Source organism: Anser brachyrhynchus (assembly GCF_964034855.1).
Source record: "Anser brachyrhynchus genome assembly, chromosome: 2".
In the NCBI taxonomy this organism is placed as follows: domain Eukaryota; kingdom Metazoa; phylum Chordata; class Aves; order Anseriformes; family Anatidae; genus Anser; species Anser brachyrhynchus.
The window spans coordinates 133,691,218-133,712,448 of record NC_137695.1 but is presented as its reverse complement, the minus strand read 5'-3'; the positions used below and the strand labels follow the sequence as shown (position 1 = coordinate 133,712,448).

General features: G+C 37.9%; 1 protein-coding gene across 9 annotated transcripts in view; it reads right to left on the bottom strand.

Annotated features, from left to right (window-relative positions):
- WWP1 (WW domain containing E3 ubiquitin protein ligase 1) overlaps nt 1–21,231 on the bottom strand; it is a 62,313-nt gene that overhangs the window by 34,874 nt on the left and 6,208 nt on the right. For 5 of the 9 annotated variants that reach the window (XM_080581655.1, XM_080581660.1, XM_080581663.1 and 2 more), the window contains exons 2-4: nt 14,054–14,155; nt 4,653–4,743; nt 1,093–1,231 (exon numbers count right to left, since the gene is read on the bottom strand). Coding sequence is in view for 4 of the 9 variants with exons in the window: in XM_080581656.1 (XP_080437782.1) it covers nt 1,093–1,231; nt 4,653–4,722 (209 nt within the window). In the remaining 5 variants the exon portion in view is untranslated. The remainder of the gene's footprint in view (nt 1–1,092; nt 1,232–4,652; nt 4,744–14,053; nt 14,156–21,231) is intronic. The other 4 variants (XM_080581654.1, XM_080581657.1, XM_080581662.1 and 1 more) reach the window with 1 other exon arrangement.

Sequence of the window (21,231 nt, the reverse complement as noted above, 5' to 3'; positions counted from 1 at the left end):
ATAATACTGATGATGGAATGAGTTTGTTTGGCTGTACTGTATACATCAAATTACTTCATTTCTATCAGCTCACCAAAACCTGTCAAATGAAACCTGCCTCCTCAACAGCAACTGCTCTCTGTGAATATCGATAGCTCTGTACTTGTGCTAGTAATAACTCCTGGAAATCAATGTTAGGCCCAAGACTATGCTATTCAGTTTTGCTGTACTACAAAAGGCTAATGAACTACTAAACCTGAAACATCAAGAAATGTGACAGAGGAATATCTGCCTGGTTCAGCCCAGGTCTGCAGTTAACAACTAGTGTTCCCAAGTAAACGGTTCCCCCAGAATTAGTTACACTGTGCCTCTCCCCATTCTCCAGAACCAAACCAGGTTCCCCTAACTAACAAAGCTGGCTACTATTGCACAAAGGCAGGTCAGATGTTCTAAGGCGTACTAGCCCATGTTCAATGCCTCTTGAAAGTAGCTGTGCTGTTTCCACACCCAAATCTGTAGTAGTACAATCTTGGTTGCATAATAATGCATTCTAGCCAACTACATTGGGCAAGATTTGCCAATTCTTCATAGGGTCATAGTCAGGTATATCTGCACCTGTAGCACAGTAAGCAAATAAACCATAACCATGATAAACTGCTCAAACGTAAGGGTAAGTTACGTGGCCATTCTGCAGTAAACTGTTTTTGTGTGTGTACCCCTTTCATTAGGAAATTTAAAACAAAAAGTGACTTTCCTTATAACTACTATTTATCCAGCTGAGAATTTTTGTGTTTTAATGTTGAGAATGACAGTAAGATCTTCTAGAGACGAATCTTAAACTTGAAAGGTCCACAGTACAAACAAATATTAAGGGTATACTGTGGACAGTAACTGTATACAAGAACACTCTCCTCAAAACAAAACAAAATAAAAATGTCCTTGGGACATCATAAGCACTGAGAAAGACTTTTCATTTAAGATAAACAGCATCTTATGTCTGCATGTAGTTATCAACAGCCAGAGAAAATTATGTAGGCAGCCAAGCCTAGTAAATATTTGCCTGCAGGGTCTGGCTAATAAATAGTATTAAATAATCAAAAAAAATCTACTTACACTGTCAGCTGTTCATCCCACTTTGGATTTGAAGAACTACTTGATTTTGCTGTTTTCTTGATTTCTCCATCTGCAGTTAATTCCGTGTAGAAAGTTGTTCCAAACCAATTCTTTTTCCGTTTCAGTTTGGCACTAGAAACTAATAAAATGTATTGCTTTATCTAAAACAGCACACTTGCTGAAAACTAGAAAAAGTACCACCTACACAATGCATAGAACATGGCAGAGCAACGTTATTCCTCACCTTTTCTACTTCTGCAGAACATAAAGAGGTCAATGCTAAAATGGTAGCTTTTAATTTCAAAAACTACTTTGTCAGGTAGTTGACACCAAGCTTGACATATTCCTGTACCCATGTACTGACAGCATAGTTAAGAGAGACAGCACAACAATTATTTTAGAGAAAACTGAAAATCATGTGGGTTTTTTTGTTTATCTTCTCACAGTTCTTCCTCTTCCAACTCCTCTATTTTCTAACTGAAAAATAGCTAAGTATGATACATCTGAAAGATTATCAGACAATTTTTTTGGGTTTTGCTGCTGTTGTTTTTCAATAGAATCTTTAGTATTTTAAATTTTATGTACTTAGGAAGGTATATGCAATTTAAACCTATTTCAAAATTTCATTGTTATAAATTTTTCACCGCTATATATGTTTCACTGCAAAGCCAATATGCAGCACTTCATCTCTTTGCCTATTCCACCTGTCCAGTTAACTTCTGTTTTAACGCGTCAGTTTGTTAAAATTAAGAAAATAACTCTCAAATTTCCCCCTATTTAAAGGGCTTTGCAGATAAACTTAAGGCTTCAGCAAAATCTTCAACAATTAGAAACAGCAAATGACCAAAGAAGCTATTTTTTATCTCCAAATAGCTAGTGAGGTCCTCGGTGCTCCTGAATATGAATCTGTTCTCTCACTTCCTCACCCAGCTGACAGCGTTACTATAAAAACCAACAGCAGCCTAGCTGCCAATATTTTAAATTCTACTTCAGGCACATTCTTCAGAAGACATCAGTGGACTCACAGCTGTAAATACCTGCTGGCTATGCTTTTTCTTATTCCTCCTATACTTCAATGTGATCCTCCTTCCCTTCACTTTCAACCTAAAGCGAAGCTGAATACTTTCAGCCACTTGGAACTAATCCTTCCCTGTTACTTTTCTGCCTGGTACTTGCTATTCCAAAAATAAGTAGGAGTTAACTAAACTGTCTGAAAGGAAGACAAAAAAGGTTTGTAATATATTTCTGGATTACAGTATTCTGGAAAGTATGCATTAGCTAATTAAAAGTCAGTGGGATGCAACTGTCCAAGACCCTAAAGGCATTAACCACAAATTTTTATTAATTTCAATTAAAAGGTGTACACTTAACTCCTTTACATCTGAAAATTCCAGTCTAATTCATGTGTCATAAAATGGAGCTGCAGCATTGATACCAATGAAAGATTAAATGTAAAAGATTAGAAACATGATTCCACACATGGGCCATATTTTTTCATCTGAAATTGATACCTTTTTCAGCTTCAAAAACCCCTACTTCTTCCACGTTAGTTTTTTCCTCCATATTTTGCTTTTTAAAAGCAACTGCAACAGTTCTTAAAATAAAGCTATTCTGTCAAGATATACAAGCTTCCTTTTAGTTTTCCCCCTTTTCTTTGATTATGCTTTAAGTCATTAAGTTTTCAGTCCCCTGACAAGAACAGAGAATAGTACCATTTTTTGGTAAGGACTTCTTAAAAAAATATGAATAAATAAAAAATATTAGCAGAAAGACTTCAAAAAGAACTGACAAAACAGGATAACTCACCAAAACCATTTGAAAAAATAATGATGGTACAATTTGTTGGCAACAAGCTTGTAACTATCTAAACCAAAACCACTCCATATGAATTTCCCTGCCTACAAAATGAGTATAAGCTACTTGCTTCCTTTATGTAAGTGCTTTTCAATTACAGTTCTTGAAATATAAATCTAGATTCTGCAACAGCAAAACTAATCTGAACAAAACCCGCAGTCGACACTCCTCTGCCTCCCACCCCTTTTTTTGTACTGCCACTGGTATTCCTCTGATCTTGCAATGAAGGCTGGTTAGAGAACCAAACTTTCAGAAAACTAATCTTAAAAATTGTACGGATTTCTGTCCACTTCAATCCTTGAACCAGATCTCGAAGTCAGAGAAGCTCCAGTGCCAGGAAAATACAGAACTACTTATATAATTAGCAGTACAGTACAGGGTATCAGAATGATCATTTCTGCATACCCAGTTCTGAAGTTACAGGTCATTTATGTAACTCAGTTTGTTACAGTTATTTATACACTCGATCCAGGTGGCCCCATCTATGCTATTACTTATACTTGATTCTGACAATTTGTCATCTTATCAAGTTACTTGATCCTTACACAAGGTTAATCAATTTTCCCACAGAAGGTTCCTCTCATTTCATTAAATATCCATTCTGGGGACAACAATGTATTTTTTTCCTCAGATAACCTTGGTCCTCTTTCTACCACCCAGCGTGCTACATCTTTCTTCAGATATGGTATTTTTTAAGACATGGTATCCTCCTGATGTTTTTCAAGTTTTAGTCAAGATAGACTTGATATATTCTTGGTCGTGCATTCTTTCTTACTTCAGGGTTCCCAGATTTCTCAGGAACCCTTGAAAAGTTCAGGTTACGTATCAATGGCAAAATAACATATATACATATGCATACATATATATACATATAAATGTATGTGTGTATATATTTATGAGCAGTATCTAACTACTTACTGATAACATTTTTACATTTAGGTAATTATGACAGCGATACAGCAGTTCTCAAACTTGTTAGCCTCGATTCATCCTGCTTATCTTTGGACTACAATAGGTATTTTTTCTGCTTTGCCATCCCATAGAAAGAACAGCTAAGACTGATGCCAATTATCACATTCCTGACCAGTTCTTACCCATGAATAGCAAAATACATTCACCTATGCGGCCTGTCCAGCATCAACTGAAAAAAAAAAAAAAAAAAGAAAAAAAGAAAAAAGCATCCCCAACACAATCAGAAATTTCCAGAGTTGTTTCCAGACTACTGTTTCCTTTCCAGTAGATGCTGGGATGACTAAAATCTATCTCAAACTGTGAGAACAAGCACATAAAGAGGAAAAAAGTAAACAGTCACAAGATGCAACATTGCACCCATTTTCACTGCAGTTCATTACAACTGTCCGTCTTTTTTGTAAGATTCCAGTACTGTATGTTCCCCTCTACAGATTTTGTGCTATTAGCTACTTGTTCTCAAGTACAGTTCCTTACATTTGTCCCTACTGTTGTATTGCAAGTTATTTTTTTCTCATTTGAAAAGATCATATAAATGTTGCCGAACTCCTTCCACCATTTCTACCTAGGTGCAATTCATCTATGCGTGTTATAGACATACTCTTAATCATAACCTTCAAGTTAATTAAAATATTGACTACACTGATATATTTTTCACACTGTTTTCAAATGTATTTATTTTTTCAGAATATGTATGTTTCACTGTAAAAACCACCATGACAAATATCATTACTTGCCTGTTACTTGCATCTGTAACCTGCCATTATGGTTGTTACTTGTATCAGATCTTGGTGAGGCTGTGGCCATGTCAGAGGCTCAGGCTTTAGCCTAAAAGAAAAGCACACAGATGTTTATTTCAAACTACTTTTCTCTGCATGTTAGCTACACCTATAAAATAAAGTATTCAACTAATCAGCAAGTTACCAGATGTTACTTCTGTATGACAATTCAGTATTTCATAACACCAGTTAAAAAAAATTTACTCTGCAAATTTGTCACACCTTACACCTTTGAGCATGCCGAGGCACTTCGGTAATGCATATGTTTACACAGTTTAGAATACGTTTACACAGTTTCTTGCTTAAGACAAAAAAAAAAAAAAATCAGCTGTGACATCAATGTTCCTATCTATCTCTAGAAAGTATGTCCATGGTCTGATTTCAGATGAGCTAAGCACCCACAACTTCAAGTGAACGTCTGAAATGCTTACATGCTTGAAAATCAAGCTGCCGTAGCAGCAGCACAAGTGATTTAGACAAAGAACATTTAAATTCTGTTCTAGGTCTTGCAACCAGTTTTCTCAACCACTGCTGTCCACACACCAATCTCTTTCCTTCTCCATCAAGGCAGCAAGTACTTTGCAGGGACCACTCCATCTTACCATTCAGCAACTAACATACTGGGGCATCGCATCCCAACACTTGAAGCGCATGCACGCAGCATCAATCCCTTCCCCTCAAATTACTACACCTGAAACAAAGCTAGAAATAAAGTAGGCTATACATTTAGTTTATTTCAATGCTTGGTTTTAATATCTGTCATAGCTGGAAAAGGTAACTCAGAGAAACACAGAGATCCAAGTGGAAGTACATTATTGGCTGCACTTACTAAATCACGGTAAGTCATTTTTCACTCCCACCCACTAACTATACATGCATTTTCTGTCATATGTGGCTGGTAAGTTTCCGTCTTCTCCAACGACGAGCAGTTGTTTTTGCAAATCAATGAAAGGTGTTGCATTTTTGTATTTTTAACAAATGGGTTCATAACCCACTGAACCTATTCATCAGGTTAGGAAACTGTTTCCAAGTTTAAATGTACAAATATGAGGGGTGACACAGATGTGATACAGGTGGCACATCTAAATAAATACATCTTTTCTGGCAACAAAAGCAATATAAAGATGGAAACATTTCCAAACATTCACTTTCAAAATGCTCCATGGCACAGATTTCTTTCAAAAAGCAGTTACTTTCGCAACATCAAAGCATCTCTTTAAATGGGTGGAAGGGACACATTGTCTTTTTGTTGGTGTTGTTGTTTGTAAAATATCTGCTGGGTAGTGTACTACTGACAGCCACTTGTCGTAACAGAAAGTCAGCAAATACATAACACTTGTTTTGTGAAAGAAAAATACATAATTCATCGTTGTTTGACAACTCTTCTGAGCACGTTGCCATGAGATAATCAGCAAAGTATTGTAAAGATACTGCTACTTAAAGGTCTTGCTTCCATATCATTAACCACATCAATAACATCCTGCAGCACTTTGTGCACTTCTGGCTCCAACTTCCTTTCTGTAATAGCCTGTAATGATGCAGTGAGTCAATTTCACATCTGGTGCTATCTCTAACCTTACCTGGTAATTCCCCAACCCCATTTGTTGTTTTTTTGTTTTGTTTTTAAACTTCAGTCAAACCAGGCACTCCATCAGTGGTTACAGTTTTCCATAAAAAATGTTTTTATAAGTCATTTACTGGTACAAGTATCTCTTCTCTGGTACATCTTTCCTTTAGTGGCTTAGTTCCTTGTGTATTTCCTTATCAAAACAGAATCTAGCAAATACCATAAACTGAGGGATGTTAGAAACATCTATATTTACATCCAACTGTATAGCAAATCTCACACAGTGTAATTTGTTCTAGTACTTCTTTCTTCAGATCTTCAGTACTATTTTCTATGTGTTTTCTAACAGTAATTGCTAACAAAGAAATGCATTTTAGTTGCCATATTGTGTTCCATATACTATGTCAGACATTTTTACCACATCAGGAAGAACAAGTGTTTCCCCAGTATATGTGGCTTTTTTTTTTCCTTTTGCTATTAAGTAAGGAATCTCAGAAGGGGTTTCCCTGAAGATTTATCATTAGATGTAGTGGAATCTTGTGGAGTACTGGATTGCGAACCACATGACTTTAAACAATGCAGAAAAAAAATGGAGAGGTATGACTTCATGTTTCAGACGCTTAAAGATGATGAACACCTATCTGTATTTCAAATAGTCTTCCTGAAAATTTAGTGGGTTTTTTTTTTGGCCCACTTCTTGTCAGATTTGATTAAACTGTCACTGTTTTTTACCTCATAATACGACTGACAAAGAGTTCATACCTGGGGTGGGAGAAGCATCAGCTCTACCATGCTCTTGTTCACTCATGCTTGCATTATTAGTATTATTTTCAATCCATGAAAGGTGCCACTATGGAACACCCACCCCCCACACACCCCACACTGCACAATACCCCCTTGTCCCCTCTCGACACCATATGTGATGCAAGACCACGTTAAGTATTACTGAAGTTTAAAATTCCACCTCCCCTCAGAATCACAGAATGGGTGAGGTTGGAAGGGACCTCTGGAGGGCATCTGGTCAAACTCCTACTCAAGAAGGGACAACCACAGCCAGTTGCCCAGGACCATGTCTAGTTGGCTTTTGAGAGTCTCCAAGGAGGGAGACTCCAGTCCTTCTGGGCAGCCTTCATCACTCCTGAAGGAGTTGACCTTCATTCTCTTCATGGTCCTTCACTGGACTCCTCTATGTCCATGTCTCTTGCGCACTGGGGGCCCAGAACTGGACCCAGTACTCCAGGTGTGGCCTCACCAACACTGAGTAGAACACCTAGCTTGATGCAGCCCATAATAGCTTTAGCTTTCTTAGCAGGAAGTGCATATTGCTGCCTCATGTTCAACTTGGTGTCCACCAGGACGCCCCGGTCCTTTTCTGTCAAGCTGCTTTCCAGCTGGGTGGCCCCCAGCATGTACTGGTGCCTGGGGTTGTTCCTCCCCAGGTGCAGGATTTTTCCTTGTTGAACTGTATGAGGTTTCCATCACGCCATTTCTCCAGCCTGTCGATGTCCCACTCTGGATAGCAACATGACTCTTGGATGTCTGTCATCCTTGGATTTACTGAGTGTGCAATCTTCCCCATCGTTCAGACCATTAATGATGACATGAAACAGGACTAGACCTGGTAGACCTCACTGTCTGCTCATTCAGCCCATACTTCAGCAGCTTGCCTGTGAGGATCTTATGGGGGACAGCGTCAAAGGCCTTAATGAAGTCTGGAAAGACATCATCCACTGCCCTCCCCTAACCTGTACCTGGCCAGCTGTTTCATCACAAGAAGTTATCACACTGGTCAAATATGACTAGCCTGTGGTGAATCCATGCTGACTACTCCTGATGATTTTCTTCTCCTTCCTGTGCCTGGAAATAGTTTCCAGCATTAGCTGTTCCACCACCTTCCCAGGAATCGAGGTGAGGCTGACCGGCCTGTAGTTCCCTGCATCCTCCTTGCCTTTCCTGAACATAGGAGCGACATTTGCTTTCCAACAGTCTTTGGGCATTATCCCAGTTGCCACAACTGAGCAAAGATTACACAGAGAGGCCTCACAATCACATCTGCTTGCTCCCTCAGCATTTGTGGGTGGATCACATCAAGGCCCACGGATTTATCAATGTCCAGCTTGCTTAAGTATTCTTTGACCTGATCCTCTTCTACCAAAGGTAGACCTTCTACGCTCCGGCCTTTCACCGTAGTCAATGGGACCTATGATTCTTGCTATCTCCCTGGCACTGTATTCCTATTATTTCAGATAAAATGCAAGTCCTAGGATTTTCTTCCCACACCTAAATGGATCATCTTGGAAGCCTCCCTTTAAAGACCACTGATATGGAAGGCATTAACCAAGCAATACACGCAAACAATTCTGCAGCAACTGAAGTCAAACTCTTCACAAGAAACCACGATCTGCACACTAGTTCTAATCATACCTGAAAAAAATCAGTTTAGGCATATTTTTGTAACTGACAAATTACAATCACTTTTATAGTGTTCCCCTCCCCCCCCCATTGTCCTCCTGCCCCATCCCTGGAGGTGTTCAAGGCCAGGTTGGATAGGGATTTGAGCAATCTGGTCTGGTGGGAGGTATCCCTGCCCATGGCAGGGGGTTGGAACTGGATGACCTTGAAGGTCCCTTCCAACCCAAACCATTCTGTAGTTCTATGATTCAACTTGCATAGGTCTAAAATGCTTGAGGTTTTGCTTTGTATTGTTTTATTTTGGTTTTGTTTCCTTTTAACCGTACTCTTAGTGTGCACAAATCAAGATAAATAAATAAATAAAAACAAAAACTGTGTCAAAGTCCCCAGGAAGACAGGGCAGACAGCTCATTGCCTAACCTACTCAGGCTTCAGGTTTCAGGTGCTGATTTATCTACAAGACATACAGCCGGCCCTAACCTGAATTTCTGGCCCTGCCTGCTCCTAAGCTATGAACTGAATTTGGTGTACATGTTTACCAATGTCCTGATAACACTGAAGTGAAAATTCACTACACTTAACTTTGTACCTTTCCCCATCAGGGGAAAAAATGATGACAACGGCCAGGGAAAAAAAGTATTACAATGCCAGGAAGCTACCAACTTATCAAGGAGATGAAACAAAGTTAGGCTTGGCTTTGGCTGCGGGACTGCATGTTTCTGCAACAAGTACATACCTATGTCCCTACCATCAGTGCCCCGATGTTTTGCTTCTGCTGCCTCTGTAAAAATCAACATCCTTTTATAATAAAGGCCTATATTAAATTCTTAACAATATGGTACACCTAGGTACACATGCACAGCGATGATTACAGTTCTAAATTTTTAGAACGCTGTAAATAAAATACTGCATTAGCATGCATGTCAAATACTATTGAGAAAAATAAAATATATGCAGCTGCCAAAAAAAGCATTTTTTTAAATAGATATCACTTCTTGTATCAACAGTACATGAAGAAAATCTTATATCATATTTTGTATTCAAAATGGCTTTTGAGCAAACTAGTTGAATCAAGTACTTCTGATCACTTCATGGTTTAACGATTCCAAAGCTGCAGACCTCTCCATCCTTGCTTAATTAGGAATTAAGAACTGATACAGTATTGATAGGGGGAAAAATCATTAAGTTTTCTAAGTCAAATTAAGAAAATTTATCAATTGTTTTTCTAGTAACTTCTTTTTTAGGAATATATCAAAAATGACTTAATGCTTCAGACAGTTATCAGTTATTTCAACCAGTAACCATCCAAATCAGCTACTACATTTTTGAACAGGGCTAACAGGTTATTGTCAAATCAGCCCTGATCTGGGTTGGTTCTCCTGGAAGAGAGAGCTTGCTCACATCATGTTTGTGATTTTCATTCAAGGTCCAAAACAACAAAGAAACAAAAAACAAACTTAATTGCCTGATGCACATTGAGTAACACTCACAGTTGGACAGGTCTTTCTTCCAGGTAAACAAAGCCTTCAGGAAGAAAAGCCAGCCAAGTTATGTTGTACAAGATGAAGGATCTTATCTAGAGAGCTGAAATAGAAACACCTATTACTCTCTGAAGGCTGTTCTGGATAGAGGACAAATGCTGCTGCACAGTCAAAGAAGAGAAGTACAAAGCAAAGCTTATCCCCTCAGGAAATTTCCTCTAACAGGCAAATTACTACTATGATGCAGCCACAGAAATAAAAATAATAAATAGATGAAACACAATTTATCATCTAAGTGTTTCCAGTAGTGACAAAAATAGTATTAGTGACATTGTGTAAGGTGCTGGTGGCAGATTGCTGTATACTAGAAAAGGACAGGACACAAAGAGCAGCATTACTGGGAGCATAAAGACAGAGTAGTCTAACAAGAATTAAGACTGAAAGTAAATTTGATAATAATCTAGAAATACATGGGAACACATAGGAAACAAATGTAACGGCTACTGAACTAAAATACTGCTTACAAAAAACCTCAGGCTTCTGAGAGCACAGGCAGTGCTGCACCAGAGTAAGCATAAACACAGGCTGTGTGAAACTAAGCAGGGACAGTAAAGAAGTCACATAGCAGAGGGACTGACAGATTTGCTGTAAGATGGGATTACACCATCACTCTTTTATCTCATTAGAATAAATAAAAAATCATAAACTGATTTAAAAAAAAAAAGTCATGCAACTAGAAATTATTCAAAGAAATACTGAAAAAAATAAATCAAAGTTTCAAGTAACGGGAGGATCCCATATTTGTAAGCCAGAAAACCCTACATCTGCATGGCAGAGAATAACCAAAACTTAAACTAAACAAGTTGTCTGATCTTGATGAAGGAGGGGAGGGGACGGCAGTTACAGCAAGTCATTGAAGTGATGATACTCATCTGGAGGACTGAGTTTTCACAACCAGAGATGTCAAAAGCAAAACACCAGTACTTTCTTGATCTTATTTTCAAGAAAGTCTACATGAGAAAGAAAAACAGCTGCTGAGGAAGCACAGAAAGATGCTTTAAAAAAAAAAGTAATATATAAATATATATATTGCCAGTAGCACAAACCCTGACTACTAGTGCACAAGGAACCCTATGACCTACAGGCACCATTTACCACTCTGTGGTATGCAGCCCCCAAATCCACCCCCCACACTCCCTTTGTTTTGTTTTTGTTCTTTTTTTTGCTACTCAAAATAAATGCCCAGTTTGGCTACGAAACATATTGATTAAGGCTTAAAATCTTTGATATTATCTCTGTATAATCTTAAAAAGAGGATTAAATACAGCAATGTAAAGGGTCACTATCCATGCACTTATAATCCTGCTGAACATCACTGGATTAATTCTAACAAGGGCTACAGCCATAACACATCCCTGAATATAAGCTTGCTACATCTCTTTATTCAAATGCCTGGGCTAAGTTTCATCGCTGTAAGAGATATGAAGCTTTACTTTCAGAGCTGCTTCACTGACACACAAAGCCCCCCTCATAATTCCTGAGTCCTAAAAATGAATTAACAGAGTCTTGAGAGCCACATAAAGTTCACAGTTGTCACAAAACTTCTTTCTGAACCATCCTCATCATATATAACCACTACGTTAACTCAAAGAATACAATCTATCTATAAACCCCTGTGGCAGATACATTAAAATTAATGTTAATTTAGTTTTATATACAAATTTGTGTAATCACAGATCAACTAAGACAAAGTAAGACTCTACCAAAACCATGGAATGTATGATATATCCTTTAATTTTTTTAATTGAAGGCTTGCTTCCTGCTTCATGTGAATCAACAGTTTCATGGAAGACAGTCTAATTAATAACAGTATTTTAGATTTGCAATTCTGGGAAACACTCTCTCTAAATCCCAAAATGCTATTAAAGCATCAGAAAAAAAAAAAAAAAGATGACAACTACTCCAGTGGATATTGCATTAATCTATTTTTAGTCTCTAGCAGATAATGGACTCATGGAACTTTAGCACTTATGTTTTTAATGACACTGCCCATTTGGTAATGATTGCACCTGGCTGACACTTTCTATTCTGCTATACTAAAACAAACAATGGTATTTCTTCTAAAACTGAGAGATAAAAAGTATCATTGGAGCAGCGAAGACATATTTATAAATTAATAAATCAGGGAAGTACCAAGGAAATATTTATCGAAGAAGCTCTGAGTGAGGAAGATGACGTTACAATTTTTTGCAATTGTTCTAATATACATTCTGACGTCCCATTAATGAAAACTTCGGGGATGTTGGGGTGTTTCTCTGAAACACACCCTACCCTAGTATAAGCTGTCTGGCCATACTGACAAAAATGTAATAAAGCGGGTCATGAAGCCAGTCACATGAGCACATGCACACACACACATTCTTATGACATCAGTCCACTTAAAAATAAAAAAAACACACACACTGACATAGCCAGGAACTCAGAAACCATCCATAAAGCCGAAGTTTTCTTCGTATGCCAATTTGGACTACAGCAACTTTTCCAGTTTTAATTTCAGACATTTAGATCAGATATTTATATAAAACTGTGGCAAAGAACTTAAGAAGTCACTCAGCTGACTGCAGTTTCAGCCAGTACAAGAGAGAAGATTGAATAGAAAATAAATGTAATTGCCATTTAAAACAAGTTATATGCAATCACAATGTATTTTGCTTAGTGATCATGAGTTAATAAACATTGATTTATGCTCTTGCTAATCTGATGCTTCTGTTCCAGAAACAATACAGAACTGGATGGATAGAGGAATGACAAATAAGCACGAATAAAGACTACACCAGGAATAAGTACTGTCAAATCAAAAGGCTTCGTGAATCCCCCAAAATCGACATAAGAAAACTTGAAATCTAGCTGTATAAATGAACTAGGCAAGGACAAAGGAAGTAGATATGCAAAAAGCCTAAACGTTACTAGCACCTTTAATTCAATTTACTTTAAGTATAAATAAGAATACAGATGGTTAGGTAAAATCACCACAGTGTCATAAGTATAATTTTTCCTGTATGAGAGCATATCCTCCAAATTCAAATGGAAATACAGACAAAAAAAATATATTTTCAAATGATTTTTTTAAACTCCGAAGCACAGCTACTTAAGTTTTTTCCCCTGTAAGCAGAAAAGGTATGGTTAGTCAACCACTTCCCTGGACAGCCTGTTCCAATGCCTCACAACCCTTTCAGTGAAGCATTTTTTCCTAACATCCAACCTAAACCTTTCACGGCACAACTTAAGGCCATTTCCTCATCTTATCATTTGGTGCTTGGGGAAAAAGAGACCGATCCCCACCTCATTATAGCCTCCTTTAAGGTAATTGTAGAATACAAAACGTCTCTACTAAAAGCACAATATTTTTCTAATTTTGTTATAGCTAATTGAAAGTTTTTATAATTAACTGATTTAAAAAAAAAAAACTGCCAGTGTAGCTGCGTTCTTTTCAGAGAAGCAGTACTTCTCTATCATTAAAATAAAAAAAAAAAAAAGGATATCTCCTTTTGACATTGGAAAAATTCTATCTCAGAACTGATTATACACAAAGAGACCAAAGCAGGACTTTCTCCTTAAAACATTAAGAAAGATCCAACCTTGAAACTAGTATTCCCAGACCCCTCCCTCTTAAAAATTCCCATGGTTCTCCCTATACCCAACATATCAAGTGCATCCCTGAGCAATAAATGTAGAAACGTTCAAGTGTACCTACAAACACAGCAAATATCTTAAAAGAACGGTCATCCACTGGATCCTAAACATGGCACTCTAATGCCTTATTCAGTGCACTGAATTCTTGCACTTTGGCCAACTAATCAATGATTGCACAGTAGAATATCTTGCAGACTAATCATTACCTCTGGTTTCCCAGTCCTCATGCCCAAGGCAGCCCACAAGACACTTTCTGAAACAACCTCGTGACAAAGTTCTGCCCATGTGGGGCCTGCTCCTCTGGATATCTGGAATCACACATTCGACAGTTAGTTTTATGGCACGTTATAGATTCTCCTTCCCCTTAATAGCCTCTTAGGTTGTGAAACACGAAAAAACACCTGTCATTTTTCCCCCACCATATACACCACTTTTCCCCATAAACACCATAACTCCTGCTCCAGGGATGCCATTTTCCCTCTCAGATATCTCTACAGTGCATACCTAACTAAATTCGGAACTACTGCTCTTTAACATCCAACCTTCCAGTTTGACATGTTTGTTTCAGATCTGGAGAAGAATCTGTGTACCCAAAAAAATGTGTTGACCTTTATTAAACTGAGCAGGACAGCCAGCAAATGAGTATTTGTACAACTCTCATCTTGCCTACAGCCAACACTAACAAAGGAATTCTAAGAACTGACACTCCCTAAATAGATAGCTTTGGTAATCAACAACTAAAATTACAACAATACTTGCACCTAGGCAAATACAAAACTTTCAAGTCAAAGCTTTATTTCCCTGAGCTCCACAAGCATGTTTGCGACTGTAAGAAGCAATGGAAAGACTACACTCGTCATCGAGGGATATCTCCTATAAACACTAATAGGGCCATCTGAGAACCATTAAAGCTTCTGCTTGATGTTTGTAACAAAACTCATTTGTTGTTCTTTACTTCCTAAAAACCTGATCTGTCCTCTTCCATTTAAGATGTTCTCCACCATATTAAGATCTACTATTACAGGCTAATTAAAAGGTTAGCAATTCCATTCTCCTTTCTAACCAAATATAAAGTAACTAAGAACGTACTGTGAAGCCAAGCAGGTACTTTGTTTTAGGTGTGACGGTCTAGGGGCACGGACAACAGTATGTAAGCCAGTATTAGCTTTTATTATGTAGCTTATATTATTTATCCGTATATGTGAGGGACAAACAATCCTCTCCTATGAACAGAAGCTTACAGCAAGAAGCTATATCCGTGAATATCTTATATATTTAGTCAAAATACTTGATGGTTAGTTTTGATTCCTTTCAATCGGATGCCTGAATTTAATATAAGCATGCATTGGTTTATAATTCTCCTTTTCAGGTATAACTAATTAACTTTATTAACTTTAATTAACTCCTACTAAGCATACAGGAGGAAGGCAAGGTCCAAATTACACAAACAGCTCTAACCTTTGTTTTCTAATCTGACTGCTTTACTTTGAAGAGTTTACATTCTTTCAATTTAACTCAATAGATCTGTTTATATGACACTGAAATGTTGCATTTTTTCACAGAATATGCCAAGTTCCTTGTCTTTTGGTATTCTCCTGTTGCCCTAACACAAACTGTCAATTCCCAATCAAATTTCTTTTTTATCCGCTTAAGTTCAATCACTATTTTTAAGACCATTATTTTTTGTTGTTTTCACCTTCAACTTTCAGTCCTATGGATATTTTTGTCTTTGAATCATCTAAATCATAGGACTGGCTTGTAATATGGTGACCATCACTTGCTGAGCAACAAACTATTTTCTGTGGCACCTACTACTGGTCCTAAACTTCAGTCAACCAAGTATTGACGGACTAACACACAGGCCTACACCTTAAAAAAGGATGCTATGATACCATTTATTAAAATGAAAACCTTGCAGCTTTCAAATGCTAGTCACAATACTTACAGATACTTCCAAAGATAAGACTCCTGTAGATGCCTTTACTACTTACTTCTACTTATTGATAGTTTCTCTAATTTCTTGGGTATTGCTCAGTTTAGTGCATGTGTGTGAGAGAGAAAAATATAAACAAAAAAAGCAAGCCTTTACTACCTAAGAAGTAAATGTAATAAATACGGCAGGCTAAATAATAAATAAATAATATATTATAAATAATAATATAATATAATAAATAATAATATAATAATATAAATAAATAATGAAGACTTGTAAATATTAACTATACAAACAAATGGATCTGGAAGACACAAAGGAACGATTGCAAGCACTGTTTCAAAACATCTGCAATTGTAGAATATATTCTATGTTAATACTGAACACCGAAAACTTCTGGAGACAGTAAAGTGCTCCTGATACCTAACATTCACCCTATAAACTGCATATTCACTACATATAAATCCCGAATATTTAATTTACACCAAGCCCATCGAGTGTCCTGATGGGCAGGTATATACCGTTGGCTTTCTTAGAACCTGCTTTGACAGAAGTACAATTTCAGCTTCAGTAGTCTCCTCCTCAGAGACTGTAAGGCCCCATCACCAAGACAAGGACGTAGTTTTTGGCAACTAACAGCTTCTCCTGAGATGCTCCAACATTCACAATAAATTGCAAATATTTTGTTAGTAAGTTCCAAGTTACCAGCCTTACAGCAGACCTAGACAGATCTGAACTGGAAAGCAAACTGCTACTCTTCTTCAGACACCGGGTTTGATGCAAGCTTTTCTGTACGTTAATTTATCTTTCTCAGGCCAACCTACACGCAGTTCCTCCCCACCCCCCCTTCGAGCAAACAAACCTTTGTCCGTTCATAGTGGCAACAGGAATGGAGAACAAGCTACATATAAAGATACTTCATTTTCTGTCATTTCTCAAGCACATCGACTGACCGTCATTTCAGACACGGGAATACCGAACCATGCATCAACTGTAACATATTGTCAGCCACATAGTAGGGGCTAAGAAAAAATACAGTACAATTACAGAGGTTTACAAAACCTATTTTTGAGAGTGTTATACAAGAGGTCTAAACAAATCACAGGCTATGAATCCACGGCACAAGTCTGCCTGCTCTGTTGTCTTATACTTAGACTAGCAGCTCTCTGGCAAAGACCTTTTTTAGCCTGGTTTCCCAAGCAAACATCGCATGTATGATTCATATTGTCCAACCACCTCTTCCCACTCTTCCTTTCATCTCCATCCCTCTAAATGAATCTGTTCACCACCAGATTCAGTTTAACTTAACTGAAAAGTAATGTTCTCTGATACACTCGGATCCCAGGAGCTTCATGAAAATCAACAGCTAGGTAGAGGAAAAAGACAATTTCCTGCACTTGCTGAGCAAAGGACTACAGCATGAACTCAAGCTATCCATGCTGCCTGGCCCAAAGACAGACACAGCTATAAATCAGTCTAGGCCGGTGCTGTGTACGGTGGATTTTTTTTATTATTTTTTTTACTGTGAGTAAGAAAGGTCCAGAAGAAGAGGAGGGAACTGTGAGGATGTTAAAAAAAAAAAAAAAAAAGAGGCAAATTTGCCTGATCACAGAACTACTTATTTGACAAAATATTTAGGGCACACCTTGCTTATGAATCATAATCATGATGATGTTTCTAGGTCCTACCAAAAAATCACAACAAAAAATACTAAAATGCCTCCTCTGTGTATTAGATAGACCCCACTCCCACAAAGTAACAACCCAAGTAAACAACTTCCAGGTATCTTGAATAGAACAATAGTCACAATCCATATATCCAGAAACCTGGGATGAGTATTTTCCCCCTCATTTTAATATTCAACTGAATAGCTTCCACATCTGCCAAAATACCACACATGTAACATATACTACTTATAATTAGTCTTCAGTCTCTCTGGGTTGCCCTCTGCTATGGAAAACCCTAATGGTTCCTATAAATTATTATGTATCAGACTTGCACTGAGAGCCATGAAAGTCATGTAGTAAAACATCCCTAAAATATCACCATTTTAGTCTATCTACATGGTGAACAGAAAACCTGACCGCAGTCACACAGAGGCAGTTCAATATTAAATTTAACACTGTATGTAACATATTACAGCAATACAGGAAATGGAGAAGTATCTGGGCTGCATGAGAAGTGTATCTGGGCTGCAGAGCAGGCAGGCAGCCTGAGCACATACCACGAGTGCCCAGATAGCTTATAAAATCCACTTGCATCACCACAGCCTTATTAGTCACAGGAACAATTACTAGTGTAAGCATGTCCCTACTGCAGGCACAGCAGAACTAACCAAAAAATTCCAAAGGAACACAAAGGAGCACTGAAGACAATGACCAAGAGCTTTGCTGTTTCTGCTGTGCCTTCATCATCCTCCCCCCTCCCTCCTCCCCCCCCCTTGGTTCTGGCGGGTTTTGAAGAACCCATGATAAAGCAATACCAATTACAAGAAATGCATTAATACTGTCTTACAAAATAGGTCTTTCCCAGTCTCTCCATTGTTTCGATAAGTCAGTAAAAGACAGTAAGTCAATACTCAAAGAAAAACCTGCTTAGTGTTAAGGGCTGAAACAGCAGAAATGGTCTTTGCACAATTTTTGGCAGTAAGAAGTTTGATGTGACCCACCTCTCAACAACTACCTCAAAAAACAGCTCAGTGAAGGAGAATTCACTTAATGTTCCCACTCTTTCCTCCCTGTGTTTGCTTTTTATAACGTACTATGCAAGCCTCTTTCCAGCTGTCTATCTCAACAGTGTTAAACATTAAAACATGTCTGTCCTAATTCCCAGCACAGAGCCTGCCAGTCTTACCTACCAGTGAGATCACTCACCCAAGCATTGTCCCTGTTTTTCAGAAGCGCCCTTCAGTCTGTAAAGGGTTAGAGAATTCAACCTGATCCTTAATAAGGTGCCCAGGTGATAAGCCCTCCTTAAAACAAAGAGTAGCCTATTTCTGCTAATTATTTTCCAGTATGATTCAGAGATAACCCAATAACAAAATGTAACTACTTTATGAACGCTTGTCACCACACAAATATTACAAGTTGAGAAGATGAAAATGAGTACTACATAAGCCCTACCAGAAGGAAGAAGCTTGTACTCCCAAGCGTCAGTACTGAACCACATCAATACATCTGAAATCAAGTTTAGTTCAAAGCTTCAAAGGAATCAGTGGACTATAAGAAAACAACTTAAATTTTGTAGTAAAACAGTGTTTGAAATATTTACTTCTCTCCACTTAACAGATGGCGATCATGAGGAATGCAGAAATACGCTCACGAGGGTCTGTATCCTTTCCAATACAAAGCAAACGGCTATTTTATAAACCTGAAAGCATTACCAGCTAATTCTGTAGAACAACACTGCCCTGAAAACTTTGAAACCAAGTGACAACAAACGCTGCACAGCAAAGGCCACCCAACTCACCACTGCAGGAAATCAATTTCCAAATTGCTTCCCCATTCCTGTTGATTTTAGGGCAACTTTTGAGGACAGATATTAGAGGCAGAGGAGTGACAAGAAAGGGAAAAGCATCACCAGCACCCCGTATTCACATAACCTAATCATGGCCAACAGAACTTTTTTGCTGCAAATCCTTTCAATCCATAAATGTACACAATAACAACTGAATTTTTGAGGAGCTGAGGGGCTATATGTAACGGAATTTGCACGTTAACTATTCCCACTTTCCACAAACCCACATTTCTTTGGTTGGTCTGGCAATTTCCCCAAAAAACGTGAACTTTGAGATGTTACCTCCAAAGAACAGCCCTGATTCCAGAGCCAACCTCTCAGAAAGGTCCCTCACAACAGTCATCGAGCCTAACAAACCAGTCAGAAAACTACACAGGCATAAAATTCTCATCGTAAATACATGGTGTTTGGATTCAAAGACTGCAATATATTGCCTTGAGCTGCCATACAGCAGACTAAAATGTGCTTAAGGTATTCCATAATACCACATGAACTTCACATCTACGTTACCCTGCAGTAAAAAGTTCCACACCTAAGCTACAAGCTTTGTGAAGAACCACTTCCTTTTCTCTGTTTTGAAAATAATGCTTACTAGTTTCATTTGATATGGCCTTGCTTCTGTTGCCTTTTGGTAAAATTTATTAGAAAAGACACTAATCAGTCACTCTATTGCTCATGTCAGTCATGATTACAATATCCTTCTTCCAGTCTGAAGAGTATTCAGAAGACTTTGTCGTTCTGTAAGTTTTCATCCACAGAAGTCAGTCATCCTTGTCTGGATGACACACTATTTAAGACAGGGCAAAGAGTGGAAAAGATCAAAAAATGCACAAAACATTCATTTGAGACTGGAATGTACCACGGGTATAAATGGTGGCATGATGATGTTGTAAGAACAGAACAGAGAATAAAATAAACATCTTCTCCATCAACCTTTGAGACAACTATTTAAGCTGGGGGCGAGAGGTAGTGTCAATCAACATCTAGAAACGTGTTCTTACTTCAGCCCTCGGGATGGGAGAAGAGGACGTTTGAAACAAAATTTTCAAGGATGTAGGAAAACAAGCCCAAGGAGTATCTCTTTGCAAATTAAGATTTATTTCCTCTGATCTTACTTTCTTATGGCCTTTCAAACTTTTAAACTGAAGCAAGCAACATAATAGATTTACCGAACATAGACAAGTACATCAACCTACCCTGAAAGCAGGCTGTCCCAAGTAGTTGAGAAAACAAAACGCAAACCAACCAACCAACCAATAAACAAACAAAGCCTGTAGTGGGCAGTCTAGAATAATACAATCATAGGACATATTTAGAAACATGATTAGTTTGCATCCTGAACTGTAAAGTCTATAATCTTTTCTATTAAAGCACCTATTACTTATCAACAGATGTTCTCCTTGTCCATACGACTATCTGTGCCTTCGTTTGAATCATATATCAGCCAATCCCAACTGAACCTTGTAACAATTACTTCCCGACAGACTACCCTACTCAGGTTTTCTAAGCATGCTCCAGCATCTCCTTGTTTAGGTACATGGCAGAAGGTTAAAAGCGCAAACTGGAATTTACTCAGACTCAACCTCACTCAAAGGTCTGCCGGCCTCTGCTGAAGGCGCCCTCTTCCTTCTCTTCTTTTTAAGCTAAAAAATAAGCTGTACTTTCCAGATGGTTTGCACAGACACAGTATTATGCTAATAGTTTTCTACTTGAATTGGTTATTTTCCCCATCAAAAAAGGAATACAAACAACCAAGAAACAACAATCTGATAAAGAACTAAAGCTAGGAGGTCCCTGCATGATACAGGGACCACTTGCCATACAACAGTAACATTTAACAGTTTCTGAAACAATTTACAAAATAAATATAAAAACTAGTATACAAGCTAATCTATATTATTTTCCTAATACATTCCAACATTTACTTTTTAGTCC